Source organism: Haliotis rubra, unplaced genomic scaffold (assembly GCF_003918875.1).
Source record: "Haliotis rubra isolate DU_JTF1 unplaced genomic scaffold, ASM391887v1 Scf421, whole genome shotgun sequence".
NCBI lineage: Eukaryota > Metazoa > Mollusca > Gastropoda > Lepetellida > Haliotidae > Haliotis > Haliotis rubra.
Genome location: NW_025767104.1, coordinates 502,941 through 528,134, shown reverse-complemented (window position 1 = coordinate 528,134; position 25,194 = coordinate 502,941). Strand labels below are relative to the sequence as shown.

The window sequence follows — 25,194 nt, the reverse complement described above, 5'->3', positions numbered from 1 at the left end:
GTTAGTTATAGTGTTGTAATACTTCACACTTAGTCTAAAACGTCACCCATGAAACACGAGTTAGTTATAGTGTTGTAATACTTCACACTTAGTCTAAGACGTCACCCATGAAACACGAGTTAGTTATAGTGTGGTAATACTTCACACTTAGTCTAAGACGTCACCCATGAAACACGAGTTAGTTATAGTGTGGTAATACTTAGAAATTAGTCTATGAAGTCACCCATGAAACACGAGTTTGTTACAGTGTGGTAATACTTCACACTAAGTCTATGACGTCGCCCATGAAACAAGAGTTAGTTATAGTGTTGTAATACTTAGAAATTAGTCTATGAAGTCACCCATGAAACACGAGTTTTTTACAGTGTGGTAATACTTCACACTAAGTCTATGACGTCGCCCATGAAACAAGAGTAAGTTATAGTGTTGTACTACTTCACACTTAGTCTAAGACGTCACCTATGAAACACGAGTTAGTTATAGTGTTGTAATACTTCACACTTAGTCTAAGACGTCACCCATGAAACACGAGTTAGTTATAGTGTTGTAATACTTCACACTTAGTCTAAGACGTCACCCAGGAAACACGAGTTAGTTATAGTGTGGTAATACTTCACACTTAGTCTAAGACGTCACCCATGAAACACGAGTTAGTTATAGTGTTGTAATACTTCACACTTAGTCTAAAACGTCATCCAGGAAACACGAGTTAGTTATAGTGTAGTAATACTTCACACTTAGTCTAAGACGTCACCCATGAAACACGAGTTAGTTATAGTGTTGTAATACTTCACACTCAGTCTGAGACGTCACCCATGAAACACGAGTTAGTTATAGTGTTGTAATACTTAGAAATTAGTCTATGAAGTCACCCATAAAACACGAGTTTGTTACAGTGTGGTAATACTTCACACTTAGTCTAAGACGTCACCTATGAAACACGAGTTAGTTATAGTGTTGTAATACTTCACACTTAGTCTAAGACGTCACCCATGAAACACGAGTTAGTTATAGTGTGGTAATACTTCACACTTAGTCTAAGACGTCACCCAGGAAACACGAGTTAGTTATAGTGTGGTAATACTTCACACTTAGTCTAAGACGTCACCCATGAAACACGAGTTAGTTACAGTGTGGTAATACTTCACACTTAGTCTAAGGCGTCACCCATAAAACACGAGTTTGTTACAGTGTGGTAATACTTCACACTTAGTCTAAGACGTCACCCGTGAAACACGAGTTAGTTATAGTGTTGTAATACTTTACACTTAGTCTAAGACGTCACCCACTAAACACGAGTTATTTATAGTGTTGTAATACTTTACTCTAGTCTACCAGGTCACCTATGAATTCAACACGAGTTAGTAATAGCGTGGTAATACTTTGACTATGAAATCACCTATGAAACACAAGTTGAAAAAGCGTTAAAGTATTGCAAAAATTTACACATAGTCCAACAGATCACCTACAAAAGGTATCACCACATGAGTTTCAACAAAGTACAAAGGCAAACAGGACCCAATAAAACCCCGACAAATAGAATGGTTCTGCTGGGTCAAGCAAATGTATCAGCGGATCCTCAAATGCCAACCATATCCTACCCACAATCAAGGGAGGACAGTGTTCATATCGACAGACAGTATTTGAGTGAAGTGTAATTAATACCATGTGGATTCTTTTCCAATTTAAGAAGACGAATGAACCTTTTAGGAAATATATAGTCATCCCATATGGTTCCAAATATGCTAACCTTCTTGTAGATCTGTTTCGTTATGCATATGAATGGAAATATGTGCACGAATTAGCAGAATTAATTTTAAACCTTTAGAAAAATGTACTTTCACTTTAATTGTGACAGCCCTGATCAAACAACTTTTGAGCAAGAGTCACGCCCTTCGACATCTCCGTAGAAATGCATGTCTAACCGAACCTCAAAAGTTGTAAAATGTAGAACAGTTGGAATCAAACTGGACATAAGGGGGAATTGATTGTTAGAAAATAAAGTTGTCCATCTTGTTATGCGATCTTCTTGATATTTTGTTTGGTTTTTGTGACCCAAAATCTTTATGCATAGATCTACATATGAAACAGATGGGGTGGTTTCAATCGTTCCTATTATTTGTTCTCTATGGTTGTTACATCGGTGGCGAGGAGAGGGATTTGACGGTTGTTGAACGATCATGGATATAGCGTATCTGCCTATATTCCCGCCAGTGAGGATGTTGCAACACCTTTACACTTTTAGTCTACCGGGTCGCAAGTATAACTTCCAAGTGTAAAATTCATAGCTGTTAAAATATGTATGCTTCAAAATGCAAGAGTGCAAATCCTGCACCCTGACTCTGCAAGTAGGCATACAGGTTTTTTTAAAAAGAGGGTGCAGTTGAGCCCATAAAGACTATACGCTGAAAACTTTGCGACTGGTATCATTGCTGTTGAGACAGAAATATGGATACCCGAACAGAACCCATCTGTTGTAGAAGCAGCTAGGATTCTACAAGAGACAGAAGATCTCTGTTAGAAAGGTTACTAGATTTCTACCTGAGACAGGTAAACTTCTTTTAAAGACAGAAACCCGGTGGTAGAAAGATAAATACAAATTCTGTCACGGACAGAAGATACATTTCGACCACAGCCAGAATCCCGCTGTTAGGAAAGTCGACACATTTCTACCAGAGACAGGTAATACTCTTCTCTCGCTGTACACAGCTTGTGTTTACGCTATGGCCAACACATGTCTGTCTGTACTCTGGGACACACTGGCTGGAAGTGTGAATGGAGACGACCTTGACAGCTGCTTCCACGTCGACAATGTGCCACCACGAAGCTGCTGCATATTACCATCTGACTACCACTGTAACGTTTAGTAATCAAACCATCTACCACTAACTGAACTGTAAAACCCATGATCATGTTGTTGCTAGGAAGCATAAATGATATTTATGACTGATGGTTTCAAGTAGCGTTACCATGCATGGGCGGATCCAGGAATTTTGAAAGGAGGGGGTTGAGGGGGTTCGAACCCCTGACACCCCCGATCCACCCCCCATTGGCTCCGCCAACGCAAAAACAAATCTTCAATGTGATCTTAAGTCATTTTCAAACGGGGTTGGGGGACGGGGGTGGGTTTCGAACCCCCTGAACCCCCCCTCTGGATCCGCCACTGCCCTCATTTAAGAATTATTGAAACATGATATACATGTAATATGTTTTGATCCTAATGATTTATTAATATACATATATCTATTAGGTAACACGTGTGATCTAGTTCTTTGTGTGTCATTGTGCCCCGTCGATGTGTTTCGTAGCTCTATTTGTCTGGCACATCACACACACGTCGCGGAATGCCAAGTGTATCTGCTCAGCACATTTTGCACATGTCGGGAATCGAACCTGGGTCTTTGCCGTAACTGCCTAACACCGATCGTAACCCTCAGCTTACCTACCCACCCCAAACAGAACTACATGTATCTGAATGTGACACAATTCAGTGCGTTTTACACTTAGTTTTTATTTGTATGACAATGTAGACTTTCGTAGTACTTACACTGCGTGTTCTTGGTAGACAGTGTGTCTACCTGAAATGCGGAAGTTAAGTTGTTCGATCCTCAACAGCGTCTTACCCGTGAAGATCCGGGTTAGAATGTACCTTCAGTAACCCATGCTTGTCGTAAGAGGCGACTAACGGGATCGGGTGGTCAGGCTCGCTGGCTTGGTTGACACATGTCATCGGTTCCCAATTGCGCAGATCGATGCTCATGCAGTTGATCACTGGATTGTCTGGTCCAGACTCGATTATTTACAGACCGCCGCCATACAGCTGGAATATTGCTGAGTGCGGCGTAAAACTAAACTCACTCACTCACTCTTACCAAAAGACGATAAGTGAGTGAGTGAGTTTAGTTTTACGCTGCACTTTCCGAGCAATACTCCAGCAATATCACAGCAGGGGACACCAGAAATGGGCTTCACACATTGTACCCATGTGGGGAATCGAACCCGTGTCTTCGGCGTGATGAGCGAACGCTTTAACCACTGGCTACCCGTCGCCCCTAAAAGACGATAAGTGTGGAACTTGTTGTTGCCCTGCCTGGTGCTCGGCATTAATGGCTTTAAACAGGAGAGCTCACTTTGGTGTCAGTGTGTTGTGTCTCAGAGGAGCATCCACGTCATATCTGAGGCATGGTATCCACAGTGGGCTAGCACTATGAAACCAATATGTCTGGACAAGCGGCCAGAACGCTTGCAAATGTCGCTTTAAAAGAAGAAAAGAAATGGGAATCAACCAGTCATCTTTGCTTCCAGTGTTACTTCAGCTTCTATACTGTCATTTAAAGGTCGTGTAAGCAGGATTCTACAGATTCCAATATTTAATATAACAGGTTACTGTGGAGAGTTGAGTTTTTGTCCAGGATATATTCGTCAACTTGGATGCCTGGCATGACGCTATTGTCAGTAACAACTGGATCTTGAACATTGTGCTCAGATATATTGCATTGCAAAGAAAGATGCGAGTCACATGTCAGTTGTAAAATGATGTGAGATGAAATGGGTCTGAATGTGACCAACAAGATTATTCCACTAATGCTGGTTTATTCGTACCAGCCCACTGAAATACCATGGTGCACTTCTTTGAGAGGCATTTAAAAGTTGGAGCAGTAAGGAAGGATAACAATATATGGATGAACAACTGGAACCAGAATTAGTGAGTGACTGAGCTTAATACTCCAGCAATCCATCAATATCAGGGCAGGGGACACCAGAAATGGGCTTCACACATTGTACCCATGTGGGGAATTGAACCCGTGTCTTCGGCGTGATGAGCGAACGCTTTAACCACTGGCTACCCGTCGCCCCTAAAAGACGATAAGTGTGGAACTTGTTGTTGCCCTTCCTGGTGCTCGGCATTAATGGCTTTAAACAGGAGAGCTCACTTTGGTGTCAGTGTGTTGTGTCTCAGAGGAGCATCCACGTCATATCTGAGGCATGGTATCCACAGTGGGCTAGCACTATGAAACCAATATGTCTGGACAAGCGGCCAGAACGCTTGCAAATGTCGCTTTAAAAGAAGAAAAGAAATTGGAACCAACAAGTCATCTTTGTTTCCAGTGTTACTTCAGCTTCTATACTGTCATTTAAAGGTCGTGTAAGCAGGATTCTACAGATTCCAATATTTAATATAAAAGGTTACTGTGGAGAGTTGAGTTTTTGTCCAGGATGCATTCGTCAACTTGGATGCCTGGCATGACGTTATCGTCAGTAACAACTGGACCTTGAACATTCTGCTCAGATAATATGCATTGCAAAGAAAGATGCGATGTCAGTTGTAAAATGATGTGAGATGAAATGGGGCTGAATGTGACCAACAAGATTATTCCACTAATGCTGGTTTATTCGTACCAGCCCACTGAAATACCATGGTGCACTTCTTTGAGAGGTATTTAGAAGTTGGAGCAGTAAGGAAGGATAACAGTACATGGATGGAAAACTTCTATATTGCTGTGAGGGCGACGTTTCGGTGTAGGTTCTAACATCCGGGTTAGAATGTACCTTCAGTAACCCATGCTTGTCGTAAGAGGCGACTAACGGGATCGGGTGGTCAGGCTCGCTGACTTGGTTGACACATGTCATCGGTTCCCAATTGCGCAGATCGATGCTTATGCTGTTGATCACTGGACTGTCTGGTCCAGACTCGATTATTTACAGACCGCCGCCATATAGCTGGAATACTGCAGAGTGCGGCGTAAAACTCAACTCACTCACTCACACTCACTCACTCACAAACAGAAGTGACTGGGGACTGGAACAGAACAGTGAGTGAATGGGTTTAGCTTTACGCAACTTTTAGCAATATTCCAGCAATATCGGGGCAGGGGACACCAGAAATGGGCTTGACACATTGTACCCATGTGTGGAATCGAACCCAGGTATTCGGTGTGACGAGCGAACGCTTTAAGTACTAGGCTACCCCCACCGCCCGAACAGAACAGTACTTTCTTCACTCAAGGCTAGGAACCTAGAACAATGACGAGTTTACAAAAGTGTATTTTATTGTGGCTAGGAAGAAACAGATACAATGAGATTTCTATTTCTGTGACTATGTGTCCCAGTCCACCCAGCTGTGAATGGGTACCTAGTAAGGATGGGAAAGCCACAATAACTCGGTGCGCCGAGTGGCTGCAAAAAGTTGTATACTCCCCAGGGAGTTGAGATTGATAATACGATGTGCCGTTGCGATTGACATCCAATGATCGAGGGAAAAATTACCAGCGCCTTGAGCATGCACTAGCTACCTGGATATGTGCGCTATATATATATATCCTATAATAATAATATTTAATTGTATAAAGAATGTGGCTACTAAACTGAGAGTGAGTGAGTGAGTATGGTTTTACGCCGCTTTTAGCAATATTCCAGCAATATCACGGCGGGGGACACCCGAAATGAGCTTCACACATTGTGCCCACGTGGGGATTCGAACCTGGGTCATCGGCGTGACGAGCGGACGCTTTAACCACCCGGCTACCCCACCGCCCCACTAAACTTAGATGTTCTCCAGGGCAGTTATAGGGGGCGATGGTGTAGCCTAGTGGTTAAAGCGTTCGCTCGTCACGCCGAACACTTGGGTTCGATTCCCAACATGGGTACAATGTGTGAAGCCCATTTTCTGGTGTCCCCCGCCGTGATATTGCTGGAATATTGCTAATAGGGGCGTAAAACCATACTCACTCACTCAGGGCAGTTATATTTTCACATTGAAATAACTTGATCATTTTGAAAATTGATGGCCAATTAATGCAATAAGGGGAAAAGCACCTTCTTATTTTACTGAAAAATACACAATTAAACGTGCAATGGTATTCATCTGCAGTATCATATAATGGTGATAATGTACATATTCTTTCCACATGTAAGGAGTGATCTTCCATATGTCTAAGCAACGGAATCACTACGGGGGAGGCTCGACAGTAGAGGTGAATATTTGGAGCACTGCGACAGTTTGTGAAATACTTTTGTGACATTATTGCAGTAGTATTGTGACTGGGACTGACTTCGTCTTTCAACAACAGGGTTTCTGACATAAGTGCCTGCTCGAATTTATCATTACTTGTGAAAGAACGTCGCCAGCGACCGTCTTGTAAATGGGATTTTTTCCCAAAATAAATAAATGATGCCTCCATTAAAATCATAGTATTCTCTTTATTTCTTGTTTTTTTATTATGAAATAAATTTTCACTTCTCTGTTTCAAAACTATGAATATGATAAACATATAAAAAAACCACCCTTTGTTCAGTACAAATGTACATACATTATATCAATGTTTTATCAACATTAATATCAACAGTTCGAATACTTTTGAGGATATCTTTTCTGATTGTCACAAAGAATGATTTTCACAAATATTACCATAAATGGTATATAATGATACACCCCTACCCCCGGCAAAGGATTTCAAGTTTTTGACTAACGGTTATCTCTTATTTTTTGACGTTTAATGTTTGTTTATATAAACTCATTATTTCAGCCCCTGTTGAAAATTAATAGAGATTTATGAAATAGGGTCTGACATTCACTATCAAATATTACACATATATATTTTTTGTACACGTAAATCTGAAGAAAAAGTTGTTCTGCCAGTTGTCAATCGCCTTCATTTATGCCATAATATTCTACAGGCATAACCCACTGAGACAAAACAGCATTACTCGCCGTTTACGAGAGGCAAGGTTGTAAAGATTTGACCCGAATGTTTATGGGTTGGTTAGCAGTGTTAATTATGCAGAGATTGTACAACATTTTGCTTTCGTTTTCAGTCATAGATAAAAAGAATAAGAGTTGCCAAGACCGGTTTTCAACCAATCAAAAGCGCCGGAAGTCTAGCAGTGCGTACCTACCGGTAACAAATGCAAAATGGCGGAGAAAGATCCTACTTGTAATCCTATACAGCCCTTGCTGGAGAAGGTTAGCAAATTAGAGTTATGAGCATGCTTTTTCAAGTTTAAAATATGAAACATGTCTGTTATACATTTTGCATGACAAGTTTAAATACCTTGTTAATCTAAAGAACGAACAGAATATAGATTGAAACAGGCTTGAGAGAGTGACAGTCGCTGCGCCTGAGAGACTACTCCCTCTATTCGGTCTCTGTAATCGCATATTCCTACAACTGGTTTACAGACGCGAAAAGGGATGTATTTAGGGACTCTATCCTTATTTTTCATCAGTACTGGACGTTAACTCCTCCCACCTCTCAGTACTCAACAATACTATTCTGTAATGGATAATGGAGTCAAAAGAGGATTGCGAAATCACACGTTTTCAAGTTTGTAATTCATGATATGCAGTGTTTCGCAGTTTACCGTGTGTGACAGCGAACATATTGCCGATTTCGTGTGATTTTGTTGTTGAATGTGATACAGTTATAGAAACAACAATGATTTAATAATTCATATATGCTTCTTTTCCTTATAATTCATATTTAAACGAACAGACAATTTTATGGTTGTGAGAGAGTTAAGCAGATGAAATAGGCTAATCATTTTGTATCATGATCAATAGTTTTCATTTCATGACAAGTTTTCATGAAGGGTACCCGCCTCCTAAAGAACATGTTCGATTCTCCAGTGTAACAGATATGGTAGAAACCAAACTTGCCTGTGTGTAAGTTTCTATAACCATGATAACAATGTTCAGTAGATGTGTCATTACCATGCTTACCAGTACACATATACATAAAATCCTACAACAATCTGATTCCCATGTAGTTGAGTCTTTCCTTAATTTATCTGCTTGCACATGCATTTAGTAAATAGGGTTCAAGATGAGCAAACTGATTCGAGGAACTCATGGCTTGTGACAAATTGCAAAAATTTCAATAGGATATGGGTTTTCTTTTAATAAGCATGTGATTTTTTTAGCCATATAGATATCAAAATGTTTGTGTGAATGAAATACTGAAGTTTTTTTTAATGTGAGTTGGATATTTGCGAGATCGCATAGCATGGGCTTTTGTGCAACGTTGGTTGTTTGTTAAAGAAAAAAATCCATGTATGTATGATCCACCAAAGATTGTTGTCATGAAAGAGAGTTGTAGTGTGTCTAATACTCATACCTATATCAAAATACACCTCCTACGCTGGTGTACAATTGTATTTGTTTCAATCATAAAATATATAGTTGACAAATTGGAAAATGTCCATCCACCTTCAAGGCTCTCTACACCATGGTAGTGTTGTATTGACAAACTTAGGAAACTTCTCCCATGTACATGATCATCATAAATAATAATAATGTCAACTACCCATGATAAGTATAAAAACTATTTTGTTATAGACTGAACATGGAGCAGATCTTCCCAGTGATGCTGAAATTGCATCCGCTCCTCAGGCTGTGCCTGGTCCAGAGGACTTTAAAAACTTTGACATCGTCAGGGCAACCCAGTATGGTGCTTTTGATCGCGTCAGGGAGCTGATTGAGGCAGGGTTCGATGTCAACCAGATGGATAAAGAGAATGTCAGCCTCCTTCACTGGGCCGCTATAAACAACAGGGCCCAGATAGTCAAGTGAGTTTATGATGATTCAGTTTGGGCATATTAGGGCTGTCACTATGAAGTAAGTCTAGTCATTTTAGCGGACTCTCAGCTATGATTAGTCACTTCAGATATGCTTCCTGCAGTGTCAATATTGAGAAAACCATTGATTAGTTTTAGGGGTCCATAGATTAAAATTCTATGCCTGAAATGATATAGCAATTTGACGATACATTGCCCAAGATACAGTATGTATCTCTAAATGTATATTTTCATCCTGTCATGTGGATACTTCTCGACTGTAAATATTTCAGTGCAGGTTCCAAAGGAAAAGATAGCTATTTTTAGTAAGGGTAAGTTTCATGATGGTTGGCTTGGTTAAGAAGAAATGAGAAACTTGACTTGATGATAGACTTTATCATATGTTGGACAGCCTGATACACTTGTTATCATGGTCCAGGACATTGCTCCTAGCAGAACTTCTTCAGTGTTTCAGTGTCTGTTTGTCCAATAAACTACTTACATTTTACGTTTTGATGGGGGTTCCTGTTGTGGGATGGATCTGTAGGGAAATGTGACTGCCAGTCACTTGGCACAATGAGTTATTGGGTTGTTTACACAATCATTTAATAGGACAAACAGATAATTACTTCCATGTTTCTATGTTGTAAATTTAATGAATAAAGAACATAAATTGGCTCATACAGAATACACTTGATTAATAATCTATGACTTATTAGCCATATTAATGTAAAATTGATTAAGCCATGGAATCAGAATATTATTATGTTCAGTCTAATCTGGGAAAACTTATGAATTTAACAGTGTATATTTACTATTTCCATCTTAATTTTTACCTATTGGTTACTTTGTGAACAGTTGCAATTGTAATCTGAAATTTTTGTGTGTTTTCAGGTATTTCATAGCCAAGGGTGCGGTTGTAGACAAGTTTGGCGGAGACCTAAATTCTACCCCACTACACTGGGCAACAAGGTAACAGAGCATGATGTGATGATTTAGATTTTGACTTTGAATGATTGACCGGTGATTTGAAAATTCCTGGTTATCATACTGTTTCAATAATTTTGGCTACAGTGGTGATTCTCATGCAGATTTCATTGCTGAAAAGATCCACAATAAACTTACAAAATGGGAAAGTTTAGACTAACATGACCATTTTTGTGTTGAATAGGCCCCCGGTACCTTACATTTTTCATAATACCTGACTGAAAGAGGAAGCATTAGTGGAACATGATCATTCTCAAAGCATATCATTGGTGATGCTTGAAAGAATGGTATTTACCATATATACAAGTGTGAACATTCACATCTCCCGTTGTTGTAGTCCCCTTGAAGATCTGGGTTAGAATTGGTCTTAAGTAATCCAAGCTTGCTGTAAGAGGCAACTAACGGGATTGGGTGGTCAGGCTTGCTGATTTGGTGGACACAAATTGTGTAGGTCGATGCTCATGCTGTTGATCACTGGATTGTCTGGTCCAGACTCGATTACTTACAGACCGCCGTCATAGCTGGAATATCGCCGAGTCCAGCATTAAACAATAACCAAACAAGAAAGAAAAAACGGAAGTTGTAGTTCGTGTTCATCCTTACCCACTGCTTGTTTGTCTGTCAGTCTCTGTGGATTATTTACTGATTGTAATGTTGTTGCTGGAGTATTGCAGACTATGCATGAAGCAACATTCACTCTCACTCACTGCACATGCTCTGATGGTTGAGGGGCGTTGGGGTAGCCTAGTGGTTAAAGCATCCGCTTGTCACGCCGATGTCATCGGTTCCCAATAAATTATTGCGAAGGTCGATGCTCATGCTGTTGATCACTAGATTGTCTGGTCCAGACTGGATTATTTACAGACCGCCGCCATATAGCTGGAATATTGCTGAGTGCAGCGTAAAATTAAACTCACTCACTCACTCGTCACGCCCAAAATCCGGGTTCGATTCCCCACATGGGTACAATGTGTGAAGCCCATTTCTGGTGTCCCCCACTGTAATATTGCTGGAATATTGCTAAAAGTGGCATAAAACTAAACTCACTCACTCTGATGGATGATGATTGTTTCAGACAAGGCCACCTGTCCATGGTAGTTCAGCTTATGGCCTATGGTGCTGATCCTTCACTCAGAGATGGAGAAGGTGAGATATTTCTGCTTATCACTATCAGGATTCGGCATCAGGAAGGAATTCAAATGTTGTAATTAAATTTGAAACTCGTTATTTGTTTGTGGCTTATTCTTGACTTTACTTTCAGGGTGTAGCTGCATCCATCTTGGCGCCCAGTTTGGTCACACAGCCATTGTGGCCTACCTTATTGCTAAGGGTCAAGATGTGGACATGGTGGACAGGAACGGCATGACCGCTCTCATGTGGGCCTCATACAGGGTGTTTGGGTCAGTGCTTGCAGTGCAGTGCTTTTTCAAAATTGGGATTTATGTATATATGAATTAGGACATTTTTTTATTTTCAATTTTGGAATTTTTATGACATTTGCTGCAGACATGGTGCTGAGTATCAGGGCATTCCTGCTTATGTTATGATGTGATATAAATTTGTTCAAGACAGCAGTAATCTTCAATTGGGTATGTCAGTAGGTATGATCCTGTGCGGCTACTGTTGACATTCGAGCTTCCGTGAACAAGGCTGACAAATACCAGGGCAACACTCCCATACACTGGGCAGCACAGACAGGCAACAACCTTGTCATGAAGATGCTGCTCGATGCAGGAGCTGATCTCAATATTGAAAACGCTAAGGTATGTGCCATTTTAAATTGGTGGTAGCTCTTTTCGGAGCAGAACTCTAAAACCGTTCAATATGTCTTCACCAAACTTGGCACATAGATAGATCTGGTGGTGTAGTGGTGCCTTTGGTAGTTTTGGAATTCTGAATAAAATATTTTTGGGGTTTCCATGGCACAAGTTCGACTTAGACTGAAATTGGTGGTAGTGCTCTTTTCCGGAGCAGAACTCTAAAACCGTTCAATATGTCTTCACCAAACTTGGCACATAGATAGATCTGGTGGTGTAGTGGTGCCTTTGGTAGTTTTGGAATTCTGAATTAAAATATTTTTGGCGTTTCCATGGCAACAAGTTCGACTTAGCCTGAAATTGGTGGTAGTGCTCTTTTCGGAGCAGAACTGTAAAACCGTTCAATATGTCGTCGCCAAACATGGCACATAGATTGATCTGGTGGTGTAGTGGTGCCTTTTGGTAGTTTTGGAATTCTGAATCAAATATTTTTGGCGTTTCCATGGCACAAGTTCGACTTATAGGAATAGCATAAATAACACTATTCATCAGAACAAAAAGTGATGCATAACAGTGGCATTTCTTTCACTGTTTGGCCCAGGATGCCAGTACACAGAGCGCTAAGGTGACTGTAACTCCCAGTCGTTAACAAACTTATGTCAGTGTTAGTGCTAAGGGACCGTTCATAATTTATGCCAAGGAGGGGTGATGATGATTTTTATGGGCAAGCATGTACAATGTGAACCCCCTCCCCTTCAAGATTATGGATAAAGTAAGTGACCCCCTGCATGTCATGTACAAAATCAATGACCCCCAACCCAGTACTGATGACCCCCTTCCCAAGAACAAAATGGATGCCCCCCTCAATCATCATCAGTCCCCGTAGCCATCAGTTATGAACGGTCCCTAATGTTGTTTTGTTCAAGGGTATTCCGTTGCATGAGGCTTAATTATTTGTTGTGCAGAGTTGTGTCCCCTAGGGATCCCCAAAACATGTAAGTGAGGGTTCTTATTCCAGTGCACTGCAATTATGTCTTTGGTTTAAAAGCACCTTACCAGTCTATTGCAAAGTCTATTTCTTGTGCAGGGTATTGTCCCATGGAAAAAGCCAGAAACCGATAATTGAGGGTTCTTATTCCAGTGCAACTTGAATTATGTTGTTAGGTTTGCAAGCCCCTTACGGATCTAAGATTTGTGGATTTGTGGAGCAGAGTTGTGTCCCTTGGGCACAGCAGGAAAGGCCATGGACCAGGCTTTCCTCACATATTTGGCTGGCATATTGTAATTTGACAGGAATACAGTTCAAAGGGACATGACACTCTACTGTGATTCACTCACCTTTTCATACATCAGTAAGAATTAATTAAGCATTAAGCTCTACAGACTCTGCCATGGAGACAGTTAGAGAGATGAGCAGGTTAGGGGTCTATGTAGTGAGAAAACTTCAACTAAACCATATCTCATAACTTGTGAGGCAAGATTTTGTGACGAAGCATATTTTTCCCATTTTCTTTGAACATTGTCATATGGGTGGAACAGTATTCTAAGATTTCACAATTCACTTTGGAACCGCCTCCGTGGTGTAGTGGTTAGAGCGTCCGCCCGGAGAGCGGAAGGTCGCGGGTTCGATCCCCAACCGCGTCATACCTAAAGACGTTAAAATATGGTACTTGTTGGGCCCTGCCTGCCGCTCGGCATTAATGGGTACAACAAGGACTGGTCGGCTCGGAGTCAGTATAATGTGTCTGAGTGGGGTATTCATGTGTCACTGCGGCATGGTAGCACTATAAAACCAGCTTCAGTCTGGGCTAGTACAAACAGCCGCACATACACATACACACGCATGCACGTCGTCATATGAGCGAAATATTCTCAAGCACCACGTTAAAACCCAATCTCACCTCAACTCAATTCACTTTGGAAAGACACCTGTAACCATTGGACTGACAAGCAGTTTGTCCTGATTCTGTTTCTAGTTTTGTCAGGACCGTGTGACTACTGTGCTTGTGGATTTTACCAAAGTCTAATCAGGGATTTACAGGACGCGAATTCCTGTGTCCTATACACATAAAAATTGACAATGGACGCAACGAAATTTATTAGCACATCCACAGGGGCGCAGAAAAAGTCCAAATACTTTTTGTAAAAATTACAATCAAGTTATCAAAGAGTTTGCTACTAGCTGGGTTATGGTATCATTTGCAATGATGATCATGATACACAATACAATAACAGTATTAATAATAATATTACTAGTATTTAAGTGTATGGGACCTGCATTTTGTTGTCCGGGACCCATGAAATTTAAGAGTATGAGTCCCAGGGACGCTCAAAAACAGGACTCAAGGTAAACCCCTGCCTAAGCATCTAATAACACTTGGTATGGAAGAGGATTTGTACCTGGGTGCCATTCCTCTAACTGATCCTAGCCCTACGTCAATCGTAAACATCTAAAATCCCTATCTTAGCATGTCGTTACGATCAGCATACCGTTCCACTAACCAATCTTACCCAAGTCAATCATAAAGTTCAGATCCAAAGTCTAAGTTGCTCATGACCAACTTGGGATCACTAAAATCAATCGTAGAGAAATCAAAATGGTGGCTTTCATTATTCTAGTTGAAGAGCGAGCATTACACTGTTAGCATGTTTTTTAGATACATTATCAGATGATGATTATCAGATGATTGTGGCAATCTTCTCCCAGATAGAATCTTTAGACTTCTTCGGTACTCCTGGCCCTTTGTCAATCAGAATTGATATTACTCAGGAGAAAAACTTCTCTTTCTCACTAGAGGTTTCTTCTCTGTGATTGCACTTGGTTCCAAAACTATTTTCATCGTCTGCTAGGCTATGCAAAGGGAGATAACTCGTGCCTTGCATGTTTCTATCTCTCGCACAGTCGTAAGATCGGGACCGGCTACGATCGGCCTACGATTGGTTAGTGGAACGGGTGGAACTTGTAGCTAAGACGTTTGTAAAGTTGGCGTTACTTATTTAGATTGATCTTAGATAAGATCTATTAGTGGAACGGCACCCTGGCAGCCAAGAGTTATTTGCTCTATACTGGAAAACAGACTCTTCATCGTCATATATATTGACTAAGATTGGAGATCTGGCACTGTGCATCTACATACTGGTTAATGTTTTTCCAGGGCCAAACCCCTGTCGAAGTTGCTGTGAGCACCAAGAACATAGGCCTGGTGAAGAGACTGCGGAGAGTGAGGTATGAGAAGGGCCTGGATCGGTCACATGTCTTCCAGTCTTACACCACAGACAAGGTAAATACAATCACACAGACAGGGGATTATTGATGATTTTAAGTCTTTTTTGAATTAAAAAAAAGATGATTATGATGGGCAAAATTGAAGTAAATAAATACTTTTGCTTCAGATGCCGAACAATGTTTCTGACTGCATGCAAAATTTGTAATATTTTTCCAGAACATTAAATATTTTGCTCTGTATTTTCTTATTTCAGTTTCAAGATATAATATTAGTTTAGGTTACAAAAAAAATGTTACATTGTCATTTACAATTGGAATCTTTGTGGACATTTTGATGTAGACAAGGGTTACTGAGAAGTGGGGAGGGGAGTGTCACTAACTCACTGGAAGTATGTGACAAGCTTCACAGTTGTACTGTCTTTGCAGACAAACAAATTCCTTTGAAGTAATTGAAGTTGTGTCATTACAGTTAAAACATGGGACCCGTGAAAGTCAGGGTTAGAATTGATCTTCAGTAACCCATGCTTGTCATAAGAGGCGACTAACGGGATCGGGTGGTCAGGCTCTCTGACTTGGTTGACACATGTCATCGGTTCCCAATTGCGTAGATCGATGCTTATGCTGTTGATCTCTGGATTGTCTGGTCCAGATTCGATTATTTACAGACCGCCGCCATATAATTGGAATATTGCTGTGTGTGGCATAAAACTAAGCTCACTCACTGAAACATGATCTTTTGCTATATAAGTATGGAGGAAGTATAAATATAGTTACAAATTATTATTTTCATGTGTTAATACCTGACTTGGTCAAAATATAGTCACCAATGTGACAAACCGAATGTACTTGCAGCCTCTGTTCTCTTGTTGAATCATCCTTACACTATAAAAATGGTACATGTGGGTTTGTTTTCAGACAGTACGGAAGTATTTTGCATACATCTTCCCCTTTGTTGCCCTGTTTGTGATTGGTTACATCCCGGAAACGTCCTTGACCTGGGTGGAAAAACTGGGTTTTTACCTCATCACGTTTGGAGTGTGGAAACTCTCAACAATGTAAGAAACCAGACAGATTGATCGCTTCACATTATTGACTTGATGGTATTATTTTCCTCGTCTTTGATTGGGCTGTGGGGTAGCCTAGTGGTTAAAGCGTTAGCTCATCACACCAAAAACCCGGGTTTGATTCTCCACATGGGTACAATGTGTGAAGCCCATTTCTGGTGTCTATCAAAGTGATATTGCTGGAATATTGCTAAAAGCGGCGTAAATCTTCACTCACTCATCTTTGATCATCCACCTTTTGGTGAATTCTACCTTGAACTGCCAAATCAAAATCCAATCGGCTTAAAACCTAATTTGTCTGATCTTGATTAGTATAATCAAGGCTCACAGTTTGCAATGCAGAGTTTTCTCCCTAGGTGGGCAGGATCTGCTGCTTCTTATTTAAATCAAATAATCGCCCTGATTATGATGCGGGGACTTCTAGTGTCACACTCACCATACTCACCAGTTTATGTTTCTATAAACAGTGCCACTTTAGTTTGACAGTCCACATAAATATGGGAGTTGGTTTAATGTTGATTGGAACAGTATTTGGGTTATATGAAGCGTGTCCCTTTGGTGTGCGAAGAAAGCCCGATTGATGCAGGCTGTAGAGGGTTATCACCTTGGTGGACCCATGGGTATGGTATTGACTAACCTGGACTGATAACTGGGACAAATAAGGATTTATCACAGGATTTGGGCTTCCCAAGGGACACACCTCTTCAAAGTGTGGTGAGGTGAAATGGGGGTTAACGTCGTACTTAAGAATATTTCACCCATATGATGACGTACATGCGTGTGTATGTGTGGCTGCTTGTACTAGCCCAGACTGAAGTTGGTTTTATAGTGCTAGCTCACTGAGATACCATGCCTCAGTTAAGCATGAATACCCCACTCAAGACACATTAAATTGACTCCGAGATCTACGACCAATCCTTGTTGTACCCATTAATGCCGAGTGCCAGGCAGGGATCAACCAGTACCATATTTTCGGCATGATGCTGCGGAGATCAAACCCGACCTTCCGGCTCTCCGGGCAGATGCTCTAACCACTACACCATGGAGGCGGTTCTCTTCAAAGTGATTTGAAGATCCTTAGATGACTGTGTCTCCTTTATCTCCTGTGTCATTAAACTGATATGGTGTATTATTAAGTGTAGGGGTTATTAGCCAAGTGTTTTTGTATTTTATATAGGATTTATCAGAAATCAAACTTTTGTCGAGTTTGGTTATCCCTAATTAGTAATATATGATAATTTTGAAATGAAAAGAAATAAGGCTGGTAATATTTTCCTCATATTGGATCATGCTTACAATTTTGAAAGTTTAGAGCATGAAGAAAGTGCTGTGTAAAATGAAATCTGTTGAGACTGAATAAAAGATGATTGTGTATGTGCAGATTCTTCTTCGATGACAATGTGACCCAGCTGATGCCCGTGTCCATCTACCTGGCCACCAAGTTCTGGATGTACTACACATGGTTTACCTACCTCTACCCTTGTATCCTTCCCACACGAATATGCTCCTAACTTGTGCGGAGAAGTGGGGGGTAGTTGGGGTTAAAGCATTCACTGTTTACGCCGAAGACCCGGGTTCAATTCCCCACATGAGTATAATGTCGTGAAGCCCATTTCTGGTGTCCCCCACTGTGATAATGCAGGAATATTGCTGAAAGCAGCATAAAACCATATTCGATCACTCACTCCTGGCAGGGGTAGCCTAGGGAAAAATGGGCAGGAAAAAGGCCCTACCTATCTACTCTATTTTTAAACTTACAGTAATAGGAAACTTAAATTAGTTTTTGTTCTGGTGCCATGCTATTTCTCTATTACGGTTCATGTGTTATATAATACAGCATTTGTATGAAACCAACTGTTTTAAGATTTTAGTAACGGTGAGCCACTTCTGTGGAACCGATGAAAGTCCTTATCGGTATTAGATGCGGGCGACACATGGAAGAATGTTGCTTTTATTGTCAACACATTACTGCTGACTTACAACTTCTGGAAAGCATGGCGGACTGACCCAGGATACCTCAAGAGTGAAAGGGAAGAAAAGATCAAGGTGTGCAGAGTTGTCTCCCTTGCTAGGATCTTCACAGATTTGAATTTAGATGTTAGATAAGATCCTTGGGCAAGTGCTTATGAGAGTGGTAAACCTCTACACAGTGCATAACTTCCAACTCTCTAGTACTGTTATGAGGAATTTGACTCTTATCTGCCTTTGTTCCTGAAATACAACATAAATGACATAATTGTCCAAACTGCTCCCTTGCTGATCTTGTGATATCTTTGTTAATCATCAAAGATCCTCACTCTTGTATTATTACCTAAATGGTTGTGGTACCATGGTTACTGTCAGCTACCATAAGTTACGAGTTCCAGTTCACTTTCAACTTTCTATCCTTTCAAATTCAGCTATATTTGCCATGAATACTGGATATCGCAGTGGCGACAGTGAGATCGGTTTAAGTCGGCTTGAAATGTATCTGTTTCTCCTATGAGCTAATTATGTCCTTACTTCCTGTTTCCAGACTATTCTTGACCTAGCTGAAAGACAGACCTTGACCTTGGCCCAGTTCTGCAGCACATGCTTGATACGTCGACCAATCAGGTCGAAGCATTGCTCCATCTGCGATTGCTGTGTAGCCAAGTTTGATCATCACTGTCCCTGGGTTGACAACTGTGTTGGTATGTTAACTAAAACATATACTTTGCAGTCCTCCCTCGTAACAAATAGTGAACTGTGTCAAAATTTTAATGATAGTTTGTCAAACAACTTTTTTATTTTTAGGACATAAATTCTGCCAAAAAATCACAGAGTTGGTCTGATGTTTTGATTATGATCAGTGTTTCATTGAGTATTCTATGTTTAGTAGTTTCTGAGTTAGATTGCAATTCATTGGTCCGATTTTGAGACAAACAGACTATAGTCACCAGGAGAATGATAAAACATCAGACTAGAAAACATTGCAAGTGTTTGCCCAACGGAAGTACTATGTCCCCAGGAATTTAAAGATACTGACAGTATTATAGATAGTTTGCATAACAATCAATAGTTTCAATAGTTGCAATTAGCTGTAAATAATACATATGGAAATTTTAAACATGCCTGTGTGGTTGGTTAGCCAGGATTATGACAACTTTAGATTAGTTCCCTTTGATGAGTTAGTTCCCTTAGGTGTGAAAAGCGATGGGGAGGAATGTGACAATCTTTGAGGATACATTGATTGATATAATTCTCAGTCCTTAAGGTTGCTTTACTACTATTTCAGTACAATCACATTAGTGAAAATAGCTGTAGTTGTCCCACTACCAATCATGTTGAAAATGACCCACTTGACACTAGACAAGGCGTACTAGGTGGAAGTACATTCCAGAGCTTTGTCTAAATATCGAGCACACCATGGCTCCCTACTGAATGTCAAGGTACAATGTATTACACTATGAACATTGTTAAACCATTCTGGTGTCCCTGTGGTGATGTTGCTGGAATATTGCTAAAAGCTGCATAAACCCATACTCACTCACACACTGTTACACAATGAATAACACTGCCACAACATTCTATGATTATGTCTTGTCCTCCAGGTGCGTTCAACCACAAGTACTTCCTCGGCTTCCTCTTCTTCCTCATGGCCATGCTGGGCTGGTGTCTCCATGGTATCTTCCTCTGTGAGTAGCATCATTCCAGAAATAGTGGTTTGATAATACTTTCTACACTTTTACTTTGATCTTGGTCCAATTTAAACTATGAATGAGGGCACATTTTGGTTTGATGGTAAGATACGAGGCTTCATTACAGTAGTAAATGTCAAAAATGTGCTTCACTTTGGACTTTCCTTTAATAAGGCCAGACCTATTTTGTTTCTTGTTTTACGGATCCACCTGTCGTATTTTTTCAAGAATAAGAAAAAAAATAAACATTTCCCAGCTCAAAAAATAAAATCCTAATATTTTTATTGGCCAAAAATGTAAATTTACAAGAAATGTTTTTTAAAGATTGTATTTTTTGCCCCATATACTCTTTATGAATTGCCAAAATAAAATACTTTGAGTATTTCGAAGGAATATTACTCTGTTTTTTTACTTTGTTATTATTATTATTATTTTTTCCTGCCTCTTGGGTTTTCTGAGGACAAAAATCCGTAAAACAAGAAATAATATTGGTCTGCCCTAATGATGAGTATTTATGAAGCGCTGTATCCATCCACAAGGTACATGCTCAAAGGGCAGTATGTCAAATGCCACGATAGAACTAGAATACACCTGAAAGCAGCATCCAAACCAAATCACTCATTCACTCAATGTGTGAAATGTTGTCATTTCAGTCTGGAGACATGAGTGCCCATTTGATATCTACGAAGATGGTATCACTGGCGTTATATACAAGATCTTCAAGAGGTCTCCATGGGTGGGCTGGATTGCCATCAATGCTTTTGGTCATATATTCTGGGTCACCTGTCTGTTTGTATGCCAACTTTATCAGGTAAGTTACATTATCTTCTGACACTAAAATCCTTTACGTCTCAACCAGAAAGTTGCATTTAATACTGAGTGACGAAAACATCAGTTACTAAATTGACCCAACTCAATGACTGACAGGCTAACATTATTTGGTTTGAAAATTTCTGAGTGATGTGTTAAACAGCAACCAAACAGGTAAAGTATGGAGAATTTTGAAGACAATCAGAATAAACACTCTTACTAGAATCTGTACTTTACTAAGAAAGTATAATCTCAAATATAACATATGTTACACTTACTTCCCATTATATAACTATTTACCTAAATTTTTCTCTATGAAAGAGACCAGTCATTTGTCATATGTATATATATAAAGTGCTTTTGCATTTTGTCTTTTCGGATAGGGCCATACAAGGATATAGAGAGTGTCATGCAAAACTAGGACATGAATTTAGGAAAGGTCACCATTTCAGGACATCAGAAGGTCATCTAAAATCTCTGTTTTCCCAACCTCCACCCCCAGTAATAAATGAGCCCTCCCTTGCTCAAGTCTTAATAATGGTGACCTGAATATCAGAAAGGAAATGACAAAGTCCTGACCATACTTCCTGCTTTCAGATCATGTGGCTGGGCATGACATCAAATGAACGTCTCAACCAGGGACGATATACCCACTTCCATAAGTATGCCAATGAGAGACATGGTCACGGTCACGGTCACGGTCACAGTCATGGTCAGGAACAAGGTCATGGCCACAGTCATGGCCCCCCAGAAGACCGTCAGCCACCGAAGATTGTTAGTCCATTCCAGTAAGTATTTTTGGAAGAACTCTTGCAGAGCTGAAAGGCTAATGGTGTGATAACATAAAGACAGCAATGTGGCCTTGTGGTTAAATCATTTGCTTGACTTGTCCCACTGTTGTATGCATGCCAAGTGCCACCAACTATCATTTCGCCTCGGTATATGTATAGTGTAAATAGTGTGCAAAATAGTTTCCAAATTTTGCTAGCCAGCTGGGCTAGCTATGCCCACAAAATAATTCACTCGCCCGAAATCTGAATGTAGAAACTAAGAAAAAGATTTCATGCTATATTTACAAAATGACCCCATGAAAAATCACTAGCCAGGTGGGCCAGTGACTGTGGAAATTTACTGGCTCGGTTTAGAGGGAGTCCACTGTACAGGCAAGCATCTTTTTCAGTGATAGTTGACTCTTCATGATTTCATTGATTCCACAAGGTGTTCAAGTTGTTAAAAAGCAAAGGAAAAGAAAATATGTTCATTTAGATTTATCGCTGAAGTTGTTATCTTGTACATCTCTATTCACAGTTGTATATAGGATTGTCAAAATGCTCTTCTGAGCTTCGTCACTATATGGCTGAAATATTGCCGAGGTGACGTTAAATGTTAACTCACTCAGTCTTCTGAGCTACAATGCTCTTGTGTTGATTGTTTCAGCCGTGGCATTGTCAGGAATTTGAACGATGTGCTGGACGTACGATGCTGTGGGTTACTGCGACCCAGTAGGATTGACTGGACAAAGAAGTATGATGCTGAAGATGTCACAGACGTGTCGCGTCGCATGCCACTCCATGTCCCCCCGAGAAAACTACCAGTTTGTGTGACTGTATCACTCCATACCTCCATCTTCATTCATTATTGTGATCAGCTGATTGGGTGATTGACACTTGTGTGGTAGATTTCATACTGTTCGACTGCGAGCTGTGCATGTATATTTAAACACCAGAATTTCTCACCATGATCTGTATATAGTGAACATGATTTCTGTTGTTTCTGTAACCATGACAGTGCCAATTACGAAAATGTTAACGATCAAATGTCAAATTCCTGGTTGCCTTTTAGAAATATCACACAATCCAACTGTTAATATATATATATATATACACACTGATAAATTAAAACACATGTACATACATTTCTTTCTTCAAAGTTATTTCCCCACATTTTCAGCAAGTTGTATATATGGGTACCAGGGAGTCAGAACACATGCATAAATTTGCATATTAATTATCTGATGACAAATATATAAGAAGCTGTATATAAGCCCAGGAAATTTATAAGCATTCTTTTTATTAATTGTTATGCATCGTTTTATACAAAATTAGAATAAAGTTAATGTTTTTAGTTATTATTTCCCTCTGAATTGCATAGCAAATTTTATTATTGAGATAGAAATATTAAAACTGCTACTTGTAGTCCTAGGTCATGTAGAAACGAAATAACCATTGATTTTCTTTACTATTTTTGGAATTGTCTCCATCTAGTACTACAGGGATGATGCTGGGGTCATTCTTGTGAGTCGTCCAAACCTGCGGCCCCCAAGACCCTTGGCTCATTCTTGACCCATTCTCATCCCTGGTACTATTCATGTTCCACACATCGGACCACACATCCCAGGACCATTTCAGTGTCAAACACTAATTTCAACAGTCAGAGTTGGTGGTGGTGTGAAATGGGGTTTAACATCTTGTTCAGGATAAGTCCCCTTTCATAGAATCGTGCACACGTGTATGGCTGCTTGTATTAGTCCAGACAGCCGTGTTTAAATATGAATGCCCCATTAAGACAGAGTTTACTGACTCAAAGCTGACCAGCCTTGTTTTCTCCACTTCATGCTGAAGGTCAGACAGGAACACATCAGCAACCCATGCTTGTCAGAGGTGACTAACAGGAATCGGTGGTCAGGCTTGCTGACTTGGTTGACAAACGTCTTTGTATCCCAATTACGTATGTTGATGCTCATGCTTTTGATCACTGGATTGTCCGGTCCAGACTCCATTATTTACAGATCGCCGTCATACAGCTGGAATATTGCTGAGTGCAACGTTAAACAACAAACCAATTAAAACATCGCGTATCAAGGGCACTGTGGTATGATGCGACCAATTGATCAAACTACGGCCCTACTGCTCTCAATGGAAATGGTTGATTTTGATGAGAAGAAGCTTCCAGATTACTTTGGAAGTGCAGTGTGAAATGGCTGTGAAAGTAAAGTTGTTAACTGTCATGACCAACCTTCTGGTGCTGTGGTCTCCAGTTCAATATACAGTAGGACTTCATAATATAGATTAGGGATTATCCAATTTGTCAGTAAATCACTATTTTGTTTTTGTTGAACTTAATATATCCATCTTACTTTAACAAATTTATATAGACCAGGGTAGAAATGTTTTATCTCAGGACAAGTGTGATATTATCTGCACTACCTGAAATATGTGTATATTGTGATAACATGACAACAATGCAATTCATTTGAACTTTTAAGAGAGTATTTCAATATGATGTTGGTTACACTGTATTATTTGTGTTTGTTTACTGTGTCACAGACCAAAGTTAAAAGCTTAATAATAGAGTTAATAATTAATAATAATTATAAAAATATATTGATGTATATTTATCTTGATGCTCTTGATGGATTTGAAATGAAATTTTAAAAATCAGAACAAACTATTTTTACAGTAAATATGGTAAATTTGATGCACTGTTTCCACCAGAATTAGCAGACCCTCACAAACGTAATAGAAAGAATATTTTGTTTGTAAATCTGTAAACTATGTAATATAAAATGTGACCATCCTTTTGACATGTTTACTGTAAGTCTTCAGTGTAATGGGGGCGGTGGGGTAGCCTAGTGGTTAAAGAGTTGGCTCGTCACGCCAGAAGACCCGGGTTCGAATCCCCACATGGGTACAATGTGTGAAGCCCATTTCTGGTGTCCCCTGCCGTGATGTTGCTGGAATATTGCTAAAAGCGGCGTAAAACCAAACTCAGTCAGTCAGTCAGTCTTCAGTGTAATGGAACTGTTTGTTTAGTTAATGTCCCTTCCAGAAGGTTGTCTTAGATTGCCTATCTCAGGGAAGTAACTGTAAAAAGTTTAACATAGATTGCTTAAAAAGGGGAGGTAAGTCACGAAATTTTGACTCTGTTCCAGCTCAAGCTTGTGCTGTGAGTTGTAATATCTTTGAGCATATTCATGACTAAAGCTGTAATAGTTTCATGAGGTCCTTCTTGCCAAAAATTATGATTTCACAAAACATATGTCACTTAAAATTGTGTAAATTTGAAACAACAAACAATAACATGAGGTGATTTAAATTTTGTATGTATCAATATTTGAAAACAAATGTGCTTGTGTGAAA

General features: G+C 39.9%; 1 protein-coding gene across 1 annotated transcript; it reads left to right on the top strand.

Moving 5' to 3' along the window:
* Window positions 1-7,882: 7,882 nt before the first annotated feature.
* Window positions 7,883-24,037, top strand: LOC124288631 (palmitoyltransferase ZDHHC17-like). Its single transcript, XM_046725184.1, is given in 16 exon segments — window positions 7,883-7,963; window positions 9,335-9,564; window positions 10,447-10,524; window positions 11,615-11,685; window positions 11,801-11,939; window positions 12,141-12,169; window positions 12,172-12,302; window positions 15,452-15,577; window positions 16,438-16,577; window positions 17,968-18,068; window positions 18,508-18,632; window positions 19,102-19,258; window positions 20,159-20,242; window positions 20,899-21,056; window positions 21,653-21,843; window positions 22,493-24,037. Coding segments are annotated over 16 exon segments (2,034 nt in total). The 5' UTR covers window positions 7,883-7,912; the 3' UTR covers window positions 22,716-24,037.
* Window positions 24,038-25,194: the final 1,157 nt, after the last annotated feature.